Source organism: Haliotis rufescens, unplaced genomic scaffold (assembly GCF_023055435.1).
Source record: "Haliotis rufescens isolate VD_foot unplaced genomic scaffold, xgHalRufe1.0.p SCAF_2, whole genome shotgun sequence".
NCBI lineage: Eukaryota > Metazoa > Mollusca > Gastropoda > Lepetellida > Haliotidae > Haliotis > Haliotis rufescens.
In genome coordinates this window covers 22,581,437-22,609,133 of record NW_025963890.1, presented here as the reverse complement: position 1 = coordinate 22,609,133, position 27,697 = coordinate 22,581,437, and the positions used below count along the sequence as shown (strand labels likewise).

At 45.0% G+C, this 27,697-nt stretch overlaps 1 protein-coding gene across 3 annotated transcripts in view; it reads right to left on the bottom strand.

Annotated features, from left to right (window-relative positions):
- LOC124111990 (guanine nucleotide exchange factor subunit RIC1-like) overlaps window positions 1–27,697 on the bottom strand; it is a 78,843-nt gene that overhangs the window by 11,071 nt on the left and 40,075 nt on the right. For all 3 annotated transcript variants that reach the window (XM_048399756.1, XM_048399757.1, XM_048399758.1), the window contains 20 exons: window positions 27,053–27,186; window positions 23,768–23,859; window positions 23,304–23,392; window positions 21,794–21,938; window positions 21,194–21,242; window positions 20,387–20,566; window positions 18,460–18,687; window positions 17,182–17,292; window positions 15,328–15,417; window positions 14,865–15,030; window positions 14,431–14,538; window positions 13,302–13,429; window positions 7,869–7,997; window positions 7,196–7,292; window positions 4,901–5,016; window positions 4,111–4,157; window positions 3,850–3,974; window positions 3,352–3,494; window positions 2,797–2,883; window positions 1,998–2,082 (listed from right to left, as the gene is read on the bottom strand). In XM_048399756.1, the coding sequence (XP_048255713.1) occupies window positions 1,998–2,082; window positions 2,797–2,883; window positions 3,352–3,494; window positions 3,850–3,974; window positions 4,111–4,157; window positions 4,901–5,016; window positions 7,196–7,292; window positions 7,869–7,997; window positions 13,302–13,429; window positions 14,431–14,538; window positions 14,865–15,030; window positions 15,328–15,417; window positions 17,182–17,292; window positions 18,460–18,687; window positions 20,387–20,566; window positions 21,194–21,242; window positions 21,794–21,938; window positions 23,304–23,392; window positions 23,768–23,859; window positions 27,053–27,186 (2,349 nt within the window). The remainder of the gene's footprint in view (window positions 1–1,997; window positions 2,083–2,796; window positions 2,884–3,351; window positions 3,495–3,849; window positions 3,975–4,110; window positions 4,158–4,900; window positions 5,017–7,195; window positions 7,293–7,868; window positions 7,998–13,301; window positions 13,430–14,430; window positions 14,539–14,864; window positions 15,031–15,327; window positions 15,418–17,181; window positions 17,293–18,459; window positions 18,688–20,386; window positions 20,567–21,193; window positions 21,243–21,793; window positions 21,939–23,303; window positions 23,393–23,767; window positions 23,860–27,052; window positions 27,187–27,697) is intronic.

The window sequence follows — 27,697 nt, the reverse complement described above, 5'->3', positions numbered from 1 at the left end:
TGTACAGCTACTCAAGGTGTTCCCTGCAAGGGGGTTGTCTGACTACATGTGAGGCTGGTGAGTGTTGTATCAAGTGTACAGCTACTCAAGGTGTTCCCTGCAAGGGGGTTGTCTGACTACATGTGAGGCTGGTGAGTGTTGTATCAAGTGTACAGCTACTCAAGGTGTTCCCTGCAAGGGGGTTGTCTGACTACATGTGAGGCTGGTGAGTGTTGTATCAAGTGTACAGCTACTCAAGGTGTTCCCTGCAAGGGGGATGTTAGACTACATGTGAGGCTGGTGAGTGTTGTATCAAGTGTACAGCTACTCAAGGTGTTCCCTGCAAGGGGGTTGTCTGACTACATGTGAGGCTGGTGAGTGTTGTATCAAGTGTACAGCTACTCAAGGTGTTCCCTGCAAGGGGGTTGTCTGACTACATGTGAGGCTGGTGAGTGTTGTATCAAGTGTACAGCTACTCAAGGTGTTCCCTGCAAGGGGGTTGTCTGACTACATGTGAGGCTGGTGAGTGTTGTATCAAGTGTACAGCTACTCAAGGTGTTCCCTGCAAGGGGGATGTTAGACTACATGTGAGGCTGGTGAGTGTTGTATCAAGTGTACAGCTACTCAAGGTGTTCCCTGCAAGGGGGTTGTCTGACTACATGTGAGGCTGGTGAGTGTTGTATCAAGTGTACAGCTACTCAAGGTGTTCCCTGCAAGGGGGATGTTAGACTACATGTGAGGCTGGTGAGTGTTGTATCAAGTGTACAGCTACTCAAGGTGTTCGCTGCAAGGGGGTTGTCTGACTACATGTGAGGCTGGTGAGTGTTGTATCAAGTGTACAGCTACTCAAGGTGTTCCCTGCAAGGGGGATGTTAGACTACATGTGAGGCTGGTGAGTGTTGTATCAAGTGTACAGCTACTCAAGGTGTTCCCTGCAAGGGGGTTGTCTGACTACATGTGAGGCTGGTGAGTGTTGTATCAAGTGTACAGCTACTCAAGGTGTTCCCTGCAAGGGGGATGTTAGACTACATGTGAGGCTGGTGAGTGTTGTATCAAGTGTACAGCTACTCAAGGTGTTCCCTGCAAGGGGGTTGTCTGACTACATGTGAGGCTGGTGAGTGTTGTATCAAGTGTACAGCTACTCAAGGTGTTCCCTGCAAGGGGGTTGTCTGACTACATGTGAGGCTGGTGAGTGTTGTATCAAGTGTACAGCTACTCAAGGTGTTCCCTGCAAGGGGGATGTTAGACTACATGTGAGGCTGGTGAGTGTTGTATCAAGTGTACAGCTACTCAAGGTGTTCCCTGCAAGGGGGTTGTCTGACTACATGTGAGGCTGGTGAGTGTTGTATCAAGTGTACAGCTACTCAAGGTGTTCCCTGCAAGGGGGTTGTCTGACTACATGTGAGGCTGGTGAGTGTTGTATCAAGTGTACAGCTACTCAAGGTGTTCCCTGCAAGGGGGTTGTCTGACTACATGTGAGGCTGGTGAGTGTTGTATCAAGTGTACAGCTACTCAAGGTGTTCCCTGCAAGGGGGATGTTAGACTACATGTGAGGCTGGTGAGTGTTGTATCAAGTGTACAGCTACTCAAGGTGTTCGCTGCAAGGGGGTTGTCTGACTACATGTGAGGCTGGTGAGTGTTGTATCAAGTGTACAGCTACTCAAGGTGTTCCCTGCAAGGGGGATGTTAGACTACATGTGAGGCTGGTGAGTGTTGTATCAAGTGTACAGCTACTCAAGGTGTTCCCTGCAAGGGGGTTGTCTGACTACATGTGAGGCTGGTGAGTGTTGTATCAAGTGTACAGCTACTCAAGGTGTTCCCTGCAAGGGGGATGTTAGACTACATGTGAGGCTGGTGAGTGTTGTATCAAGTGTACAGCTACTCAAGGTGTTCGCTGCAAGGGGGTTGTCTGACTACATGTGAGGCTGGTGAGTGTTGTATCAAGTGTACAGCTACTCAAGGTGTTCCCTGCAAGGGGGATGTTAGACTACATGTGAGGGTTGTAGTGAGAGACTGACCTATGGCCTTGAGGAACCTGACCAGGTCCCGACACAGCTCCCACTTGCCGGCGTCCAGCGACGCATCCAGCAGGAGCGTAGCGTGCTGTGAAACAGAGGACAAACATATTACCACACATAATGCATTGTATCAGTTCTACTAATGCATCAGCCAATGTACAAGGTTAATTATAACCCACTAACTGTTACTCATAATCACTCTCACCTGTCTGCCGACCTCAACCCCACCCTTCTGCTGACCCCTCTCACCTCTCTGCTGACCACAACCCCACCCTTCTGCTGACCCCTCTCATCTGTCTGCTGACCACAACCCCACCCTTCTGCTGACCCTGCTCATCTGTCTGCCATCCTCAACCCCACCCTTCTGCTGACCCCTTTCACCTCATAGCTGACCACAACCCCACCCTTCTGCTGACCTCAACCACACCCTTCTGCTGACCCCTCTCATCTGTCTGCTGACCACAGCCCCACCCTTCTGCTGACCCCTCTCATCTGTCTGCTGACCTCAACCCCACCCTTCTGCTGACCCCTCTCATCTGTCTGCTGACCACAACCCCACCCTTCTGCTGACCCCTCTCATCTGTCTGCTGACCTCAACCCCACCCTTCTGCTGACCCCTCTCATCTGTCTGCTGACCACAACCCCACCCTTCTGCTGACCCCTCTCATCTGTCTGCTGACCACAACCCCACCCTTCTGCTGACCCCTCTCATCTGTCTGCTGACCTCAACCCTACCCTTCTGCTGACCCCTTAACCTGTCTGCTGACCTCAACCCGACCCTTCTGATGACCCCTCTCACCTGTCTGCTGACCATGGGTTTCTCCAGGTTCTGTAGGATGATGAGGTAGGTTGCTGCTGTCTCCAGGGTGTCATTGATGAGACACTCCTGCAACAAAAATACCACTCATCAAGCAACTCCATATGGTACTCAACAAACTCAGAAAACATAAAACATCAAACAGTTTAGAAATAAGACTATATCTACAAGAACATTAAGGTATTTTAGTGAAAATGCATACAAACTTCATGAAACACTTTCACTGTGACCTTGACATATTACAAAGGTCACCCAAAACCTTTTCCAATTTTGGCCTGCCCTAAGGCTGACCCAAAGGAAATGTTTCATGAGTATGGTGTGGTATAGAAACTTCCCTCCCAGGGCAATGGATATACCTGCAAACGCTGCATGGTTTCAAAAGCAAAGTGAGGTGCCAGGCAGCAGTCAAATTGGGACCAAACCTAAAAGCATTCTCATATACATGGGGCTGCTTCACTGTGGCAAGTGACTGTTCACACAGCACCATCTCTTTTCTTGAAGCTCTTTAATTTCACTCCAATTCTTCCCCAAACTCACCTCGAACAGATCTTTAGGGTTTCCGACAGTGGAGAAGAGGTAGGGCCAGAGAGCAACCTCCGTCTTCCTGGCACAGTGGACCACGGTCTGGAGGTACTCCGGGAATTCCTGGATAAATGCTACGACTCGCGGCAACAATGGGTCTGTAACAACATGAAACAAAACTAAATACACTTTGGTTCAGGATGTCTGCTGGTCAATGGTCAAGTAGGGGACTTTTTCTAAGATAGGCATTTTCAAAATCCATATGCCAGCAGTCAAATGAAAGAATATTGAGTTGCTCTGCATTCTGTTGAGCCTTGAATTCCTCCTAGACAGGACACCAGATAGCCTAGAATTCCCCTAGACAGGACAACAGATAGCCTAGAATTCCCCCTAGACAGGACAACAGATAGCCTAGAATTCCCCCTAGACAGGACACCAAATAGCCTAGAATTTTCCCTAAACTGGTTCCCTGGTGAACTTGTGACCTTGTGACAGCCTCTACCCCTGGGTTACCTGGAATAGGGTCTTTAGACGTGGCCTCCGCCTCCAGGACCTCATGTAGCAGCAGCTCCAGCACGTGGGGGAAGTAGGGCAGCTCCGTGCAGCACCGGGCCAGGTTCAGAGCATGCACACCCAGGCTGAAACAGGCAGTAACACCTCTCACAACTGTGTCATACAAATCCAGGAAATCCACAAGTTTACTTTCTGAACAGCTACAACTTACCATTCTTTCCCATAAATACACACATTGAAGAATGTCTTGGGTTTACTTACTTTCTTCTCAGCAGCTGCCTCAGGATATGATGGAGATAGATCTGACTCTGAAACATATACACCAACATGTACAAAACAAAAGACAAAATCCAGATGCTTGTTCTAATGGTAATAATGTTTCAGCAACCTTGACAGGCTGCGGTTCTCATCTAATCAACTAATTTTCTCATAATTCCCAAGCTAAGACACAAATTGGAAAGGTCAAATGAGGTACATAATATTTCTGACCACGCTGTCTATGCATAATATGGCACAAGAGAACTCTCATTACCTTAATCCTTTCAACATAATGCTGAACAATTATACCTTGTCACGCTATATCAAATATTACCTCAGAAGGGTACAAACAATCCTGATACAAATATTCCCCATTGCTATAGTTTTTAATAACAATGTTTGTGTGTTGTTTAATGCCACACTCTGCAATATTCCAGCTATATGACAGCGGTCTGTAAATAATCAAGTCTGGAACAGACAATCCAGTGTTTGATATCATGAGTATCAATCTACTCAATTGAGATATAACATGCATCAACCAAGTCAGCAAGCCTGATCACCCCCATCCCGTTGGTTGCCACTTACGACAAGCATAGTCGCCTTTTACGGCAAGCATGGGTTGCTAAAGACCTATTCTAACCGGATCTTCACAGGTCTAATAACAATGAAAAGATATAGTAACATAAACATGAATAAATGATGAAGTTCAGTGGCACTGACGAGTGGAAAAACATAAATCTTAAACAGTTTATACAACATTAATTGTAGCAATGTTGAGTCTTCCTCAACTTACAGTTCTCTCAAGGAGTGACAGAGGAAGTGATGACTTCTCCTGGCCGGGAGAAGAGACATCGTACACTACAGCATCACAGGCAGCGCCCAGGATAACCGCATCCTCAAACAGCACAGCTGCAGACACACAATACACAACCTTACAGGGTGCAAGACAGTAGGGACATTGTTGACTGTTTACATCCCACTCAACAATACCACCTATATGTTGGCAGCCTGTATATCCAATTATAAACCTATCACAGATATTAACCATTGTTTTGGACTCCTCTTGTTTTTTCGTAACAACCTCTTAGGAGGTTTTACTTTATCCTAGAAAGACCTCATCCCGGGTATGAAGTTTTACTTTTTCCTAGAAAGACCTCATCCTGGGTATGAAGTTTTACTTTTTCCTAGAAAGACCTCATCCCGGGTATGAGGTTTTACTTTTTCCTTGAAAGACCTCCTCCCGGGTATGAGGTTTTACTTTTTCCTAGAAAGACCTCCTCCCGGGTATGAAGTTTTGCTTTTTCCTAGAAAGACCTCCTCCCGGGTATGAGGTTTTACTTTTTCCTAGAAAGACCTCCTCCCGGGTATGAGGTTTTACTTTTTCCTTGAAAGACCTCCTCCCGGGTATGAGGTTTTACTTTTTCCTTGAAAGACCTCCTCCCGGGTATGAGGTTTTACTTTTTCCTTGAAAGACCTCCTCCCAGGTATGAGGTTTTACTTTTTCCTTGAAAGATCTCCTCCCAGGTATGAGGTTTTACTTTTTCCTTGAAAGATCTCCTCCCGGGTATGAGGTTTTACTTTTTCTTTGAAAGACCTGATGAGTTGAGTAGCAGATGGTGTTTGGACTAACTTTTCATACGCCCAATGTTCTAAAATTGAAGACTAGAATTGAAATCTTTTGATTAAGGATGAAGGGAAATGAACCTGCAACCTCTTATATCGTGTTAAGTTTTGTAATCAACTGTTTTCCCACTGAGCCACCGGGGCAGGTGATGAAAGGTTGTTTAATTTTACGTCATGATGCAAATGGTTTTTCTTTTAAATGCTTTGATCAAATTACTTTTATACTGAGATATACTGTATTGTTTCACTATAAGGTATCCCAATGTTTTCTTATTTTTTCTGGTATTTCTTGCATTTAGATGGTTGATTAGTAAGTTAAACACTCCTCCTCGGTTTTGGTTAAAAATGTAAAACCTAAGGCTTTTCCCTCACTTGCTGTTTTACATTTTCAACCAAAACCAAAGACAAAGTAGACAACAGTCTTGCTTGACAACAGTATAAGAATCTCTACCGAAACGTCATCTTTACAGCAATTAAAGAAGTTGTTATCCATAAACTGTGTCTACTTTGCCATCCGTCATCTTCTAAGTAATGCCTATCAAACAACACAATACCAAGGAGTCGTGTTTTATCCTCAGCATCAAATGTCCAAACCAGTGATTGATATTATGAGCAATATCCCATGACATCTTGGTATGATAGTACCCAATCAACAAAGTCACGGAGACTGACTACCCAATACATTTAGTCAACTCTTAGGGCAAAGAAAGGTTGCCGGGGACCTACTTTAACCTGGAGTCTCCAAGTGGGTGGACAATGAGTTCGAAGCATATTGAAAATACTGAACCTCTACTCTTCATTCTATTTTGTCCAAGAGTAAATATTGTCCAAATGTGACATTCGGGGACACATAAAGCAGATGATTACACAAAATAGAAAAGCTCATGACATTAACGTTTCTTTCTTTCTTGTTTAACGCCTCACTCAGCCATATTCCAGCTATATGACGGCGGTCTGTAAATAATCGAGTCTGGACCAGAAAATCCAGTGATTGATATCATGAGCATCGATCCACGCAATTGGGATACGATGACATATGTCAATCAAGTCAGTGAGCCTGACCACCCAATCCCATTAGTCGCCTCTTACGACAAGCATAGTCGCCTTTTACAACAAGCATGGGTTGCTGAAGACCTATTCTACCCCGGATCTTCACGGGTCTCATGACATTAACGAATCAGTGATAACTGATATTACATTCTATTCGTCCTCGGGAGTATACAACCCAATGCTGTGCTAGGCTCTACAAGGAATAGCATTGACATTACCATTTCATCCAAAAGGGCAGCCATTTGCTACTTGGTGATTAGACCCAAACAAAGTCACCTGCCTTAGACAAGGCCATACCGGTACTACATGAAGCAAAGCCCTAGAGACTCCCTGGAGGGAAGCTTGCAAACAGAGGCCACCTACACACTCCCCCACTATGGGTGGCACAGGGACAAAAGCTTTGCTGTGTACTCACCTAGAGGATAAATGTCCACTTTGAATGGCAACATTATTCGTTTTGACATGAAGTTGTGAGCTTTTCCTTCATTCTTAGGAAACAAAGGTAACCACACCTGCAACAGATATCCGTATATCTCAAACATCTTCCTTCTTCACATCACATTTCTAGATCGCAACCAGGCAATAGTAACAGCTTATGCAACTCAAAGGAAATATCTCCAGACATATCTTACAAAGACACTAAGGCATCTATTTTTTAATTACAGGTTCACTGATTATTTTTAAATAAAAGCAAATTAAACAAGAATAAAATTGAATAAATAAACGAAAATATTCATAATTAAATAAAAAACATTAATATAAAAGTAAAACTTATTTAATATGTAGTTTTCTTTGATAATCTTTTAAAATTGTTGTATGTTGGGTGAAATATCTTTGTGAATGAACATTGAAAGTTAAAAGGTTACATCAGTTCCTGTGTAGAACTGCTCATAATTGAATTTTCCTTACTCAAAGTCAAAGTGGTTAACAGACATGATAGGAAGAACAAAAAGACAATTCTAAAATGTTAATTTTATTCCATGTTTGTGAAATTTTGAGTCCCCAGTTCAATAAACCATTCAATAAAGTCCAAACGGTTATACAGTATAGCGGCGTGAGGGCTATAGCTAGCTGGGCCTTTGACTGACCTTCATCCCATGTGAGCCACAGCCCAGCCACATGGCCTCCAGTAATTGCATCTTGCCCAGGTTGGCCCTGGAGGTCGTCCAGAGATTCTCTACAGAGGTAGCTACGACAGACGGCGGACAGAACGGCACCTGCAGACACACCAATACACTGTACATGGCGTACGTCATAGTGTTTACATACTGTGAAACCATCACAATGATCAGTGTCAGGCACAAAATGATTCACTGATGTCGGTATGGTTGAAGGAGATGTCCGGATGGAAATTTGGAACATGTTGCTAGTTTCTTCTATCTTGCTGATCACAGCAAAAACCCATTACTCCAGACCTTGCAAGACTGGAAATTTCCTAACAATTATTGTTGGTGACTTTTACAAACAGTGAGAACTTTCTGTAATGTTGAATCATCATTAGGGAGTAATCTCCATCGTATATGCACATAGATGTTCCTAAATGTAATCATCGGAGTGAGTGAGTGAGCTGGGTTTAACGCCGCCTCTAACAGTATTCCAGTTATAACGCGGCGTGTCAGCTTAATGTGGGAGGAAAGCCCGAAGTCATGCAGGTCTCAGACGTTTACCACTTCAGTAAAACCCACGAGCACGGGTATGGTGCTGACAAACCAAGAAACATAATTGGGGCGAACCAGGATTCGAACCCACAACCATAGGTTTCTTGCGTGTCTAAGGAACGCAACTCTGCACAGCGAATCGCAGCGCCTTTGACAACTGGGCCACCTGTGCCCCCTGTTATCATCTGAAAAGAGGGGGTGGAGAATTAATGAGGCCTGGTTTAACAAGGTTTACTGTATGCCATATTTCTTGTCTATATTCACTTTTACTGAATGTACATGAGTACCATAGTTTGTTTTCCATGGCATTGACACTGACATAGTATATTTCCATAAATAACCACTCACAGCGGTACATGGACATAGATACATAGACATCGTCCCCCCTCAACAGGTAGGCAGTGATTGCTAGTCATTGGCATAGCCAGCAATATTCTAGAAAAAACACAGCAACCTGGACAAGTACAAGTGAATGATAGCTTGAGCAACGATCCATGACATCAGGGAGTATGACACACAATCACTTACTGCAACCATCCAATCACCATCATAGGTAACTCTGCTGCCATGTCATCAGGGAGTACGACACACAATCACTCACTGCAACCATCCAATCACCATCATAGGTAACTCTGCTGCCATGTCATCAGGGAGTACGACACACAATCACTCACTGCAACCATCCAATCCCCATCATAGGTAACTCTACTGCCATGCCATCAGGGAGTATGACACACAATCACTCACTGCAACCATCCAATCCCCATCATAGGTAACTCTACTGTCATGTCATCAGGGAGTATGACACACAATCACTTACTGCAACCATCCAATCACCATCATAGGTAACTCTACTGCCATGCCATCAGGGAGTACGACACACAATCACTCACTGCAACCATCCAATCACCATCATAGGTAACTCTGCTGCCATGCCATCAGGGAGTACGACACAATCACTCACTGCAACCATCCAATCACCATCATAGGTAACTCTACTGCCATGCCATCAGGGAGTATGACACACAATCACTCACTGCAACCATCCAATCACCATCATAGGTAACTCTGCTGCCATGCCATCAGGGAGTACGACACAATCACTTACTGCAACCATCCAATCACCATCATAGGTAACTCTGCTGCCATGTCATCAGGGAGTATGACACACAATCACTCACTGCAACCATCCAATCCCCATCATAGGTAACTCTACTGCCATGCCATCAGGGAGTATGACACACAATCACTCACTGCAACCATCCAATCACCATCATAGGTAACTCTGCTGCCATGTCATCAGGGAGTACGACACACAATCACTCACTGCAACCATCCAATCACCATCATAGGTAACTCTGCTGCCATGTCATCAGGGAGTATGACACACAATCACTCACTGCAACCATCCAATCACCATCATAGGTAACTCTACTGCCATGCCATCAGGGAGTATGACACACAATCACTCACTGCAACCATCCAATCACCATCATAGGTAACTCTGCTGCCATGTCATCAGGGAGTACGACACACAATCACTCACTGCAACCATCCAATCCCCATCATAGGTAACTCTACTGCCATGCCATCAGGGAGTATGACACACAATCACTCACTGCAACCATCCAATCACCATCATAGGTAACTCTGCTGCCATGTCATCAGGGAGTATGACACACAATCACTCACTGCAACCATCCAATCCCCATCATAGGTAACTCTACTGCCATGACATCAGGGAGTATGACACACAATCACTCACTGCAACCATCCAATCACCATCATAGGTAACTCTACTGCCATGCCATCAGGGAGTTTGACACACAATCACTTACTGCAACCATCCAATCACCATCATAGGTAACTCTACTGCCATGCCATCAGGGAGTACGACACAATCACTTACTGCAACCATCCAATCACCATCATAGGTAACTCTGCTGCCATGCCATCAGGGAGTACGACACAATCACTCACTGCAACCATCCAATCACCATCATAGGTAACTCTACTGCCATGCCATCAGGGAGTATGACACACAATCACTCACTGCAACCATCCAATCACCATCATAGGTAACTCTGCTGCCATGCCATCAGGGAGTACGACACAATCACTTACTGCAACCATCCAATCACCATCATAGGTAACTCTACTGCCATGCCATCAGGGAGTACGACACAATCACTTACTGCAACCATCCAATCACCATCATAGGTAACTCTGCTGCCATGCCATCAGGGAGTACGACACAATCACTCACTGCAACCATCCAATCACCATCATAGGTAACTCTGCTGCAATGCCATCAGGGAGTACGACACAATCACTCACTGCAACCATCCAATCACCATCATAGGTAACTCTACTGCCATGCCATCAGGGAGTATGACACACAATCACTCACTGCAACCATCCAATCACCATCATAGGTAACTCTACTGCCATGCCATCAGGGAGTACGACACACAATCACTCACTGCAACCATCCAATCACCATCATAGGTAACTCTGCTGCCATGTCATCAGGGAGTACGACACACAATCACTTACTGCAACCATCCAATCACCATCATAGGTAACTCTGCTGCCATGACATCAGGGAGTATGACACACAATCACTCACTGCAACCATCCAATCACCATCATAGGTAACTCTACTGCCATGCCATCAGGGAGTATGACACACAATCACTCACTGCAACCATCCAATCACCATCATAGGTAACTCTACTGCCATGCCATCAGGGAGTACGACACACAATCACTCACTGCAACCATCCAATCCCCATCATAGGTAACTCTACTGCCATGCCATCAGGGAGTACGACACACAATCACTCACTGCAACCATCCAATCCCCATCATAGGTAACTCTACTGCCATGCCATCAGGGAGTATGACACACAATCACTCACTGCAACCATCCAATCCCCATCATAGGTAACTCTACTGCCATGCCATCAGGGAGTACGACACACAATCACTCACTGCAACCATCCAATCACCATCATAGGTAACTCTACTGCCATGTCATCAGGGAGTATGACACACAATCACTCACTGCAACCATCCAATCACCATCATAGGTAACTCTGCTGCCATGCCATCAGGGAGTACGACACAATCACTCACTGCAACCATCCAATCACCATCATAGGTAACTCTACTGCCATGCCATCAGGGAGTATGACACACAATCACTCACTGCAACCATCCAATCACCATCATAGGTAACTCTGCTGCCATGCCATCAGGGAGTACGACACAATCACTTACTGCAACCATCCAATCACCATCATAGGTAACTCTACTGCCATGCCATCAGGGAGTACGACACAATCACTTACTGCAACCATCCAATCACCATCATAGGTAACTCTGCTGCCATGCCATCAGGGAGTACGACACAATCACTCACTGCAACCATCCAATCACCATCATAGGTAACTCTGCTGCCATGCCATCAGGGAGTACGACACAATCACTCACTGCAACCATCCAATCACCATCATAGGTAACTCTACTGCCATGCCATCAGGGAGTATGACACACAATCACTCACTGCAACCATCCAATCACCATCATAGGTAACTCTACTGCCATGCCATCAGGGAGTACGACACAATCACTCACTGCAACCATCCAATCACCATCATAGGTAACTCTACTGCCATGCCATCAGGGAGTATGACACACAATCACTCACTGCAACCATCCAATCACCATCATAGGTAACTCTACTGCCATGCCATCAGGGAGTACGACACAATCACTCACTGCAACCATCCAATCACCATCATAGGTAACTCTACTGCCATGCCATCAGGGAGTACGACACACAATCACTCACTGCAACCATCCAATCACCATCATAGGTAACTCTGCTGCCATGTCATCAGGGAGTACGACACACAATCACTCACTGCAACCATCCAATCACCATCATAGGTAACTCTACTGCCATGCCATCAGGGAGTACGACACAATCACTTACTGCAACCATCCAATCACCATCATAGGTAACTCTACTGCCATGCCATCAGGGAGTACGACACAATCACTCACTGCAACCATCCAATCACCATCATAGGTAACTCTGCTGCCATGTCATCAGGGAGTACGACACACAATCACTCACTGCAACCATCCAATCACCATCATAGGTAACTCTACTGCCATGTCATCAGGGAGTATGACACACAATCACTCACTGCAACCATCCAATCACCATCATAGGTAACTCTACTGCCATGCCATCAGGGAGTACGACACACAATCACTTACTGCAACCATCCAATCACCATCATAGGTAACTCTACTGCCATGTCATCAGGGAGTACGACACAATCACTTACTGCAACCATCCAATCACCATCATAGGTAACTCTACTGCCATGCCATCAGGGAGTACGACACACAATCACTCACTGCAACCATCCAATAACTCTGCTTTCATTTTGTTGGAAATCATGTATTACAGTGTTGTTGGTTGGTTGTTATTTGTCTGTTGTTTAATGTCGCACTCAGCACTATTCAAACTATATGACGGCTGTCTGTAAATAATCAAGTCTGGACCAGACAATCCTGTGATTGACATCGATCTACGCAATTGGGGTACAATGACATGCATCTCCGAAATCAGCAAGCCTGACCACCTGATCCTGTTAATTACCTCCTATGACAAGCATAGTCATCTTTTACTGCAAGCATGGATAGTTGAAGACCTATTCTAACTCGGATCTTCATGGGAATACAGTGTTGTGAGCAAACCAAAAGTACTGCATGGCATCTCCTCTCTTACAGAGTCGTGAGAAAGTAACAAGTACAGCATGCTGCATTAACGAAAACGTCACCTACCGATCTATATTTATGATCTTCATCTTTGATCTGAGGACCGGTGCGGTCTCGTTGAAACATCAACAGTTTGCCCGACACATTCAGCAACATACTCTCAGCTTCTTTGGATGTATGCTTGATTTGTGTTCCTGCAAGCAGGGAAGTACAACAGGGTCAAATGTGATGGATGACAAACGTTCCATATGTCTTCTGACAAACAATCTTCTCAAAGAGTGTCTGGTCTAAGTGGAATCAGCCTGACAAACGATCATTGGTGAACATGTCAATATATAGATGATGAAATAGATGTTACTTCTTATCTTACTGTCTAGAGTTTGAGCCATTTACTTTCCTATGGATGGGGGATGAACTGGTTGAGGATGAGGGGCACCTGTCTTGTGTATATCATACCTGACTGGGATGTAAGTGTGAGTGGGTGGAGATGAAAACACATCTGTGACGTCATTCTATTGTTTCAACGCTCAATTTTTTTTTAGGAATGGAGAATTGTTTGTGAAGTATACATTATCTTGAACCAACATTTGAATTAATTTCAACTTGGAATAGATGGAACTATTTTTTACATATATTGACAAGTGAATAATTTAATTTTTTGCCAAAAACATGTGTGGCCACATGTTGAGGGGCACCTGTATAGTTTATATGTTACTTGACTCAGATGTGAGGGAGGTGAGTGTGAGGCCAGCTACACACAGGGGGTGGGGAATAAACTGGTTGAGGGGCACCTGTATAGTTTATATGTTACTTGACTCAGATGTGAGGGAGGTGAGTGTGAGGCCAGCTACACACAGGGGGTGGGGAATAAACTGGTTGAGGGGCACCGGTATAGTTTATATGTTACTTGACTCAGATGTGAGGGAGGTGAGTGTGAGGCCAGCTACACACAGGGGGTGGGGAATAAACTGGTTGAGGGGCACCGGTATAGTTTATATGTTACCTGACTCGGATGTGAGGGAGGTGAGTGTGAGGCCAGCTACACACAGGGGGTGGGGAATAAACTGGTTGAGGGGCACCGGTATAGTTTATATGTTACCTGACTCGGATGTGAGGGAGGTGAGTGTGAGGCCAGCTACACACAGGGGGTGGGGAATAAACTGGTTGAGGGGCACCTGTATAGTTTATATGTTACCTGACTCGGATGTGAGGGAGGTGAGTGTGAGGCCAGCTACACACAGGGGGTGGGGAATAAACTGGTTGAGGGGCACCTCCTGAATTTTGCTGATTGTAACTGCTGGATCTGAAACAACACAAAAGACATGTCCACTGAAAAATACTACGAAAACAGAGCAACTCTGCTCCACAATCAATCACCCATTTCCAGTCTAAGATGAGACATCTTTATCAGTGCCATGTAAGAAAATGATACATTGCCTCTGTGTTATTCAGATATAGATCATAAACTTCGAATTAACAGACCAAAAAACTTTTTTTTTACATGCCTTTTATAAAGCCTTCTAGTACTACAAATTCCACCTAAACTAGTCTTCCCTTAACATAGCTATAGCATCCAATAAGCTTGCTTTATGACTACAGGTCCGTTCAATCAATATGATTTTCACTTACTTGACTGAGTATTTTTCCTCTCCAAACTAAAGAGCATGACATGGCTGTCAGCACAGAAGATGATGAGGATGTCCCTGAATGTGTTGAGGAGGAGGACCTGAGCAGGCACCTTGGTTATCTGGGCAAACGTGTTGTCCAGCTTAGTGCCACGGGGATAGAATCGGATCTGAAACAGGATTAACAGATGACAGATTTCTAAGGCATTTTTTTGTAATTATTTGTTCTATGGATCTGTTTTTCTGTTAACAAATTTCAGAAATGAACAAAAAGATAAAGTACCAGTTAGCCAATAGTCACCTTTTGACTTGTCAGTCCAACAATATTTCCGATGTATTTGATATTTGAAAACCAAATAATTTTTAAGAAACATAAGCAGTCCTCAGATTCATCTTTTAGATAAGACTGTTAGCAAGAAAGGGAAACACCTCTAATTCCTTGATTGTATCACATAGGAAAGTCTCACCTCGTCCCTCTGCCCTGGGATGTTGTAGCAGGCCAGGCAGATGAAGTCCTTCCACCAAGTGATGCCGCCTGACACAACCATGTCTCGCTCCTGCAACACACACAACATCATCAATATCTCACACACAACATCAACATCACCACGCCCATTATCAATATGACACACACATCAATAACACACACAACATCATCAATATCTCACACACAACATCAACATCACCACGCCCATTACCAATATGACACACACATCAATAACACACACAACATCATCAATATCTCACACACAACATCAACATCACCACGCCCATTATCAATATGACACACACATCAATAACACACACAACATCATCAATATCTCACACACAACATCAACATCACCACGCCCATTATCAATATGACACACACATCAATAACACACACAACATCATCAATATCTCACACACAACATCAACATCACCACGCCCATTATCAATATGACACACACATCAATAACACACACAACATCATCAATATCTCACACACATCATCAACATCACCACGCCCATTATCAATATGACACACACATCAATAACACACAGAACATCATCATTATCTCACACAAAACATCAACATCACCACGCCCATTATCAATATGACACACACATCAATAACACACACAACATCATCAATATCTCACACACAACATCAACATCACCACGCCCATTATCAATATGACACACACATCAATAACACACAGAACATCATCAATATCTCACACACAACACCAACAATACCACACCCATTATCAATATGACACACACATCAACAACACACAGAACATCATCAATATCTCACACACAACATCAACATCACCACGCCCATTATCAATATGACACACACATCAACAACACACACAACACCACATACACATCAACATCACACATAATCAACATCTTCCAGACATCAACAACACACACAACACAATATACACATCAACATCAAAATCACATACACACACCACACCTACACCATCAACATCATCACACCTAACATCAACATCACACACACATCATCACATACACAACATAATCAACATCCCACACACGTCACACACACAACATAATCAACATGAGACACACATCAATAACAGACACATCACACACACATCATGAACATCAACATGACACACAATCAACATTTTACACACATCACACCTGCTCCCGCAATCCACATCAAAATTACACATACATCATCAACATCAAACACACATCACACAAGGAACATCAACAACACACACCATCAACATCACACACACATCAAACACACAACACACACATAACATCAACAACACACACCATCAACATCACACACACGACATCAACATCAAACACACACATAACATCAACAACACACACCATCAACATCACACACACAATACACACATAACATCAAAAACACACAACACATCAACAAAACATACACCATCAACATCACACACACCATCAACATCACACCATCAACATCACCATCAAACACACACATAACATCAACATCAAACACACACATAACATCAACATCAAACACACACATAACATCAACATCAAACACACACATAACATCACACACACACACACCATCAACATCACACACACACACACCATCAACATCACACACACAACATCAACATCAAACACTCACACAACATCACACACACAACACATCAAACTCACACCAACACATGTTCAACAACCCAAGGAGCTTCCCTTCCATATACTGAATACATTCAATGGGGTAATAAGGGAATGAGACCAGTCACCTGCATTATATAACTGATTTTCAAGGGCTAATTCTTGGCTGTTCTAGCTGTGAGACTTACCTGTGTTTCATTCCCAAACAGCTTCCACTTTCTGTTAAAGAGAGCATAGTGAGCGAAGCCGGTCTTCCCTGCCACCGCCACACACTGCCCAGCTCGGTCCACTGCTGAATACTGGAAGAGGTAAAACATGCCTTGTCATAAACCTGCGCTTATGTTTTTGAAGACTGACACTAGGGCTGGGACAAGTAAAGATTTACTACCTGGGTACCCAACCCATTATTGTCCAATCCTACCCGGGGAACCAGCTGTAGATCTCAAGGGTTGGTACAAAATGTCAGACTGGGAATTGTCTTACCTGAGCCCTGGCAAAAACTATTTAGATGCATAGCACAGCCAGATAGCTGTGTGATAGGGCTGATCCTGGGACTAAACTTACCCCGATTGGCCAGCTGCTGGTCAGATAGCTGAGTGATAGGGATGATTCTGAGACTATACTCACCCTGATAGGCTAATTGTTGGCAAGACAGCTGTGTGATAGGGATGATCCTGAGACTATACTCACCCTGATTGCCAATTGTTAGCCAGATTGTTGTGTGATATAGGCTAATCCTGGGACTATACTCACCCTGATTGGCCAGTTGCTGGCCTGATAGCTGTGTGATATAAGACTGATCCTAGGACTAAACTCACCCTGATTGGCTAGTTGTTGGCCAGATAACTGTGTGATATAGGACTGATCCTGAGACTAAACTCACCCTGTTTGGCCAATTGCTGGCCAGATAACTGTGTGATTTAGGACTGATCCTGGGACTAAACTCACCCCGATTGGCTAATTGCTGGCCAGATAGCTGTGTGATATAGGGCTGATCCTGGGACTATACTCACCCTGATTGGCCAATTGCTGGCCAGATAGCTGTGTGATATAGGGCTGATCCTGGGACTATACTCACCCTGATTGGCCAGTTGCTGGCCAGATAGCTGTGTGATATAGGCTGATCCTGGGACTATACTCACCCTGATTGGCCAGTTGCTGGCCAGATAGCTGTGTGATATAGGACTGATCCTGGGACTATACTCACCCTGATTGGCCAGTTGCTGGCCAGATAGCTGTGTGATATAGGACTGATCCTGGGACTATACTCACCCTGATTGGCCAGTTGCTGGCCAGATAGCTGTGTGATATAGGCTGATCCTGGGACTATACTCACCCTGATTGGCCAATTGCTGGCCAGATAGCTGTGTGATATAGGGCTGATCCTTGGACTATACTCACCCTGATTGGCCAATTGCTGGCCAGATAGCTGTGTGATATAGGGCTGATCCTGGGACTATACTCACCCTGATTGGCCAATTGCTGGCCAGATAGCTGTGTGATATAGGGATGACCTGCCATTGCTTGTTGCCAATGAACACATTGCCTAGAAGACATGAGGTGTTGTTGCGTATGTGCGGAGAGTTGTGATGGTGGTGGTGATGGTGATGGTGACTAGAGGTCCGGGAGATGGTGTCTCCAGTACTCATGTATAGCTTATCCTCCCCCTGGAGGAACACATGCTCATGGTTGGCCTGTAACAAAAATATAGAGGGTTGACAGACCGCTCAACACACAGGGTTCAACTGACACACTGCTCCGACTACAAGGGTTAATTGGCACACAACCTACCACATACAAGGGTTGTTTGCTGTTTAAAACCACACACTATTCCAGTGATATGTCATGTAAATAATTTAACCTGGACCAGACAAACTTTTGACTGAAACTATGAGCATCCAACAAACACAATCAGTAAAGTCACTGAGACTGACCATCACTGAGACTGATTCATTGAGTTGCCACTTACATTTACAACAAGCATAGGTTTTGGGGGGCAGATTCTAACTTGGAATCCCCTCAGGGCCATACAAGGGTTGACTGACAAACCACTCACTATTCATGGGTGGACTGATACAAACTCACCATGCATGGGTTGACTGACAAACAACTCACCATGCATAGGTTGACTGACAAACAACTCACCAAGCATGGGTTGACTGACAAACTCACCATGCATGGGTTGACTGATAAACAACTCACCATGCATGGGTTGACTGACTAATAACTCACCATGCATGGGTTGACTGACAAACAACTCACCATGCATGGGTTGACTGACAAACAACTCACCAAACATGGGTTGACTGACAAACAACTCACCATGCATGGGTTGACTGATACACAACTCACCAAGCATGGGTTGACTGAACAACACACCATGCATGGGTTGACTGACAAACAACTCACCATGCATGGGTTGACTGAACAACTCACCATGCATGGGTTGACTGATACACAACTCACCAAACATGGGTTGACTGACAAACAACTCACCATGCATGGGTTGACTGATACACAACTCACCATGCATGGGTTGACTGACAAACTCACCATGCATGGGTTGACTGATAAACAACTCACCATGCATGGGTTGACTGACAAACAACTCAACATTCATGGGTTGACTGACAAACAACTCACCATGCATGGGTTGACTGATAAACAACTCACCATGCATGGGTTGACTGACTAATAACTCACCATGCATGGGTTGACTGACAAACAACTCACCATGCATGGGTTGATTGACAAACAACTCACCAAACATGGGTTGACTGACAAACAACTCACCATGCATGGGTTGACTGATACACAACTCACCATGCATGGGTTGACTGATACACAACTCACCATGCATGGGTTGACTGACAAACAACTCACCATGCATGGGTTGACTGACAAACAACTCACCATTCATGGGTTGACTGACAAACAACTCACCATGCATGAGTTGACTGACAAACAACTCACCAAGGATGGGTTGACTGACAAACAACTCACCATTCATGGGTTGACTGACAAACCATGCACCATGCATGGGTTGACTGATACACAACTCACCAAGCATTGGTTGACTGACAAACAACTCACCATGCATGAGATGACTGACAAATAACTCACCAAGCATGGGTTGCCTGACAAACAACTCACCAAGCATGGGTTGGCTGATAAACAACTCACCATGCATGGGTTGACTGACTAATAACTCACCATGCATGGGTTGACTGACAAACAACTCACCAAGCATGGGTTGACTGACAAACCACTCACCATTCATGGGTTGACTGACAAACAACTCACCATGCATGAGTTGACTGACAAACAACTCACCAAGCATGGGTTGACTGACAAACCACTCACCATTCATGGGATGACTGATAAACAACTCACCATGCATGGGTTGACTGATAGGGCACTCTTTAGGAACTGGAACTGCAACAGATTTGACTTGTGACACTGCTCGTAGATCCCCTCCCCGTTCTCCTCTCCCTCCCCTTTCTTCTCCTGGGTCGTGCCTCCTTCACACAGTGTTGAAATCATCCATAGATGGTACCCCTCTAGACCCCACTCCTGAAATCAAAGAGAAATGTTGAAGATGATTTTATCCTAAACCAGATCTAGTAAGTATGAGCATGACATCAGTTGTCATCATCCAGCGATCATTCCGCAAGCTGCTGAATCAGGTATCGTAGGACACACAGTAGAGTGAGACACGGGACCATGTAACTAATAATAATAACAATAAAAAACTCGCAAAAAAATCATAGACGAGGCGAGTTTTTTTGTTACTATTATTAGTTACATGGTCCTGTGAGTGAGAACACCGCTCACATAGCAGATGTGTCGCTCGTGTACGTTTGTTGTTCAATGCTGCACTCAGTAATATTCCATCAATATGATATGGCCTGTAAATAATTGACAGACAGACCAGTGATTGATATTATGAACAAGTCCCATGTCCTGTGATGGTTATGATCACAGACAACAAAGTCACAGTGCCAGACCACCCTATCCATTTAGGAACCTCTTACAACAAGCATACATTGCTGGGGATCAACTCTAACACTGAAAACCCCAAGGGCAGTGGCACTTATGGAACCTGTCATATTGAGGGTTGGTCATCCAGAAAGTGGCCGGCTACCTCCCAAGTAAGCTATGTTACTGGTGTTAATGACATCCACCTCTCAGAAGACTCACCATAGACTTGACAGGGGAAGGGTACAGGTGAATGCCTTCCTTCGGGGAGCTGGAAAGAAACAGGGATCACGTAAGATTCAGATATAATTGACAGTAATTTACTGATATCTTACAGTTTGTGCTTCAAATAAAATCTATTTAGGAAGAAAAATGGAGTGAACATCGGTAATATGGATGTAAATATTTAATTCATCATCATCACCATCATACAGTCAAAGAGCATGCAACTAAGTTGCCACCAATGATAGCAAGGTTTATTTCCCCTCGGAGAAATATGCAACTCGTAAGCCACTGTATTTAAGTTAGTAAATTTTGTCTTCCACCACAATCAGAATGTTTTGCAGCTACAAGTTGACGGCATGTTAAGTCTGGACCAGACAAATTATCCTTATCATTGAGGTACAATGTTTTACAAATCACCAGGTCATATATTATTGTTTTGATTAACGCCACAATCAGCAGTATTCCAGCCTAATGACTGCAGCATGTACATAATCAAGTCTAGGACCAGACAATCTAGTGATTGATATTACGAGCACAGCTCCACGCCTTCTTTATTCCAATATGGTGCTCCTCCCCACCGTGTAACGGAAGACTCACCTGTAATCCCCCCCCAGTGTACAGACCAGCAATGCCCCAAACACGCTCCACAAGGAGAAGCCGCCATTCTTCCATGTGAGAGCAATGGCAGTGCCATCTGGTGTCCACTTCATGCACTGCACCGAGCCAGCTATAGAGGCAGCATCTGAGGGTAGTGTTATCATGTATTAATGGTGTTACTGTCATATAATGGATAGTATTATTTTCATGTAATAGATAGTGTTATTATCATGTAATGGATAGTGTTATAATCATATATAAAATAGCTACACGTTAAATCGCAAAGAACATTGAAGAACGAAGCATGGTTTATTTCATGATAAAACATTGTTCTATCCTGACGTCATTTCTTTAGATTCGAACATGCGCTCGCAACTTGATGACATCAGTGCAAACACAGTACCTTGGACTAGCTTGACCTATCTGTTTAGTTCCTGCTAGAGATGACTAGCCATGGATGTGTTGTCAGTGCAAGTGTGTCTTTACAGCAACATATAGCCATGGATGTGATGACCATTGACTAGCTTGACCTACCTGGGTGGTCCCTGCTAGAGATGACTAGTTTATGTGTGTCTGCATGACTGTGTTGACCTACCTGGGTAGTCCCTGCTAGAGATGACTAGTTTATGTGTGTCTACATGACTGTGTTGACCTACCTGTTAAGTTCCTGCTAGAGATGACTAGTTTATGTGTGTCTGCATGACTGTGTTGACCTACATGGGTAGTCCCTGCTAGAGATGACTAGTTTATGTGTGTCTACATGACTGTGTTGACCTACCTTGGTAGTCCCTGCTAGAGATGACTAGTTTATGTGTGTCTACATGACTGTGTTGACCTACCTGGGTAGTCCCTGCTAGAGATGACTAGTTTATGTGTGTCTACAAGACGGTGTTGACCTACCTGGGTAGTCCCTGCTAGAGATGACTAGTTTATGTGTGTCTACATGACTGTGTTGACCTACCTGTTTAGTCCCTGCTAGAGATGACTAGTTAATGTGTGTCTACATGACTGCGCTGACCTACCTGGGTAGTCCCTGCTAGAGATGACTAGTTTATGTGTGTCTACATGACTGTGTTGACCTACCTGGGTAGTCCCTGCTAGAGATGACTAGTTTATGTGTGTCTACATGACTGTGTTGACCTACCTGGGTAGTCCCTGCTAGAGATGACTAGTTTATGTGTGTCTACATGACTGTGTTGACCTACCTGTTAAGTTCCTGCTAGAGATGACTAGTTTATGTGTGTCTGCATGACTGTGTTGACCTACATGGGTAGTCCCTGCTAGAGATGACTAGTTTATGTGTGTCTGCATGACTGTGTTGACCTACATGGGTAGTCCCTGCTAGAGATGACTAGTTTATGTGTGTCTACATGACTGTGTTGACCTACCTGGGTAGTCCCTGCTAGAGATGACTAGTTTATGTGTGTCTACATGACTGTGTTGACCTACCTGGGTAGTCCCTGCTAGAGATGACTAGTTTATGTGTGTCTAAATGACGGTGTTGACCTACCTGGGTAGTCCCTGCTAGAGATGACTAGTTTATGTGAGATTTCCAGTGCTCCAACTACTTCATCTATCATGTACACGATCCCCTCACCACTGAAACAAACAACACAATCCATAAGAGTCCTTCACAGATGCCATGTAGTCAAAACAATATTAGACAAGCAACAGTCGCTCATACATAGAACATAAATTTTATAGTTTTACAGTTTTTCCTTGGTTACCAAAGTCACTCCTACAAAGCTGTAACATTAGTTATTAATATGTATAATTCCTATTAGGGAATTTGTACCGACATCTGCTGTAGACTTTGGACTGAATATCTGCCCCTGATCAGGTCCAGATAAACCCTTGAATCTGCATTATGAAGCTTCAGTGAAGGGCACACGAACATGAAGTACGGAAATAATCTGTCATTTCAATTCTGTCCCAGTTGTCAAATTTATCCCTTGTAATTGTTAATAATCTTACCTTTTACATCCAAATGCTATGAGCCTGTATCTGTGGTTGACTGCGAGAGAGGTAGCATTCGACAAATCCTGAGCCCAAACACCATGGGCACTCTGAAAATACAATACAAGCTTCACTTACTTCACACATTGATGACACTATATCTTGCACCATCTCACAGACCAGAGAGTCAAAGGCTCTGTACTACATCTGTTTTCATTTTTAAAAAAGACTTTCATTGGACAGCACATTAGTGTATATACATAAAACTGGGCTGTGTGAACATCCCCAACTGGTTGACTCACTGTGAACCACACATCACCCACCCACCCCATCTAGCTCCAACTGGTTGACTCACTGTCAACCACACATCACACACCCACCCCATCTAGCTCCAACTGGTTGACTGACTGTCAACCACACATCATTCAACCACCCACCCCATCTAGCTCCAACTGGTTGACTGACTGTGAACCACACATCACCCACCCACCCCATCTAGCTCCAACTGGTTGACTCACTGTCAACCACACATCACCCACCCACCCACCCCATCTAGCTCCAACTGGTTGACTCACTATGAAATACACATCACCCACCCACCCCATCTAGCTCCAACTGGTTGACTCACTGTCAACCACACATCACCCACCCACCCAATCTAGCTCCAACTGGTTGACTCACTGTCAACCACACATCACCCACCCACCCAATCTAGCTCCAACTGGTTGACTCACTGTCAACCACACATCACACACCCACCCCATCTAGCTCCAACTGGTTGACTGACTGTCAACCACACATCATTCAACCACCCACCCCATCTAGCTCCAACTGGTTGACTGACTGTGAACCACACATCACCCACCCACCCCATCTAGCTCCAACTGGTTGACTCACTGTCAACCACACATCACCCACCCACCCACCCCATCTAGCTCCAACTGGTTGACTCACTATGAAATACACATCACCCACCCACCCCATCTAGCTCCAACTGGTTGACTCACTGTCAACCACACATCACCCACCCACCCAATCTAGCTCCAACTGGTTGACTCACTGTCAACCACACATCACCCACCCACCCAATCTAGCTCCAACTGGTTGACTCACTGTCAACCACACATCACCCCCCCCACAGCTTCTAGCTCCAACTGGTTGACTCACTGTGAACCAAATACATCACCAACCCACCCCATCTAGCTCCAACTGGTTGACTCACTGTGAACCACACATCACCCTCCCACAACTTCTAGCTCCAACTGGTTGACTCACTGTGAACCACACATCACCCTCCCACAGCTTCTAGCTCCAACTGGTTGACTCACTGTGAACCAAACATCACCCTCCCACAGCTTCTAGCTCCAACTGGTTGACTCACTGTGAACCACACATCACCCTCCCACAGCTTCTAGCTCCAACTGGTTGACTCACTGTGAACCACACATCACCCTCCCACAGCTTCTAGCTCCAACTGGATGACTCACTGTGAACCACACATCACCCACCCACCCACCCCATCTAGCTCCAACTGGTTGACTCACTGTCAACCACACATCACCCACCCACCCCATCTAGCTCCAACTGGTTGACTCACTGTCAACCACACATCACCCACCCAATCTAGCTCCAACTGGTTGACTCACTGTCAACCACACATCACCCACCCACCCAATCTAGCTCCAACTGGTTGACTCACTGTCAACCACACATCACCCACCCACCCACCCACCCCATCTACCTCCAACTGGTTGACTCACTGTCAACCACACATCACCCACCCACCCCATCTAACTCCAACTGGTTGACTCACTGTCAACCACACATCACCCACCCACCCACCCCATCTAGCTCCAACTGGTTGACTCACTGTCAACCACACATCACCCACCCACCCCATCTAGCTCCAACTGGTTGACTCACTGTCAACCACACATCACCCACCCACCCCATCTAGCTCCAACTGGTTGACTCACTGTCAACCACACATCACCCACCCAACCCATCTAGCTCCAACTGGTTGATTCACTGTCAACCACACATCACCCACCCACCCCATCTAGCTCCAACTGGTTGACTCACTGTCAACCACACATCACACACCCACCCCATCTAGCTCCAACTGGTTGACTCACTGTCAACCACACATCACCCACCCACAGCTTCTAGCTCCAACTGGTTGACTCACTGAAAAACCAAACACATCACCCACCCACCCCATCTAGCTCCAACTGGTTGACTCACTGTCAACCACACATCACCCACCCACCCCATCTAGCTCCAACTGGTTGACTCACTGTCAAACAAATACATCACCCACTCATCCCATCTAGCTCCAACTGGTTGACTCACTGTCAACCACACATCACCCTCCCACAGCTTCTAGCTCCAACTGGTTGACTCACTGTGAACCACACATCACCCTCCCACAGCTTCTAGCTCCAACTGGTTGACTCACTGTGAACCACACATCACCCACCCACAGCTTCTAGCTCCAACTGGATGACTCACTGAGAACCACACATCACCCACCCACCCCATCTGGTTCCAACTGGTTGACTCACTGTGAACCATACATCACCCACCCACCCCATCTAGCTCCAACTGGTTGACTCACTGTGAACCACACATCACCCACCCACCCCATCTAGCTCCAACTGGTTGACTCACTGTGAACCATACATCACCCACCCACCCCATCTAGCTCCAACTGGTTGACTCACTGTGAACCACACATCACCCACCCACAGCTTCTAGCTCCAACTGGTTGACTCACTGTGAACCACACATCACCCTCCCACAGCTTCTAGCTCCAACTGGTTGACTCACTGTGAACCACACATCACCCTCCCACAGCTTCTAGCTCCAACTGGATGACTCACTGAGAACCACACATCACCCACCCACCCCATCTGGTTCCAACTGGTTGACTCAGTGTGAACCATACATCACCCACCCACCCCATCTAGCTCCAACTGGTTGACTCACTGTGAACCACACATCACCAACCCACCCCATCTAGCTCCAACTGGTTGACTCACTGTGAACCATACATCACCCACCCACCCCATCTAGCTCCAACTGGTTCTCACTGTGAACCATACATCACCCACCCACCCCATCTAGCTCCAACTGGTTGACTCACTGTCAACCACACATCACCCACCCACCCCATCTAGCTCCAACTGGTTGACTCACTGTGAACCACACATCACCCACCCACCCTATCTAGCTCCAACTGGTTGACTCACTGTGAACCACACATCACCTGCCCACCCCATCTGGTTCCTTTCATCAACTCACTGTTTTCTCTGATCTGGAGGAAGGGGGGATGACAAAGACAGCCTTGCCGCTGGACAGCACCATGCTGTATCCGCCCAGCGTGGGACTGTACTCCATGTGAACCACATAGCCATCAGTGTCGGTCAGCTTGGAAGCTGCAAGATACACCACCAAGACCTACTTAGTCAACATCCATGCATCCATAGCTTCAAAATATAGGTCAAATCAGATACAATCTATACAATAAAAGAAGAAAATCACATTTAAAAAAACAAACATATTCATTTTATTCATAACTAATTGAAAAATAACTGATGTGATGACGTAACTTAAAATTCATCTACAAATCATGACTACATGAAGAATTTGGATTTACTTTTGGATTTCACATGTACTTTACACACCAGCAACTGAAGGATAATCTGATCAACATGATGAACTATGTCCAAGTGTGGAAGGCTATATCATCTACCATGAGTGTCATGCGTCATGGTATAGACACATCAGGGACTGGGTAGTGACAGATCGGGAATATGTAGCAGAAGGGTGTCATCTTTCACATGCTATATACTCAATGCCATTAATAGGAAACTTACACAAGTTGGGTATGCAAAATGTACTACAGAAAGTTAGACTACGGTAATCATAGTTTATACAAAACTGAAT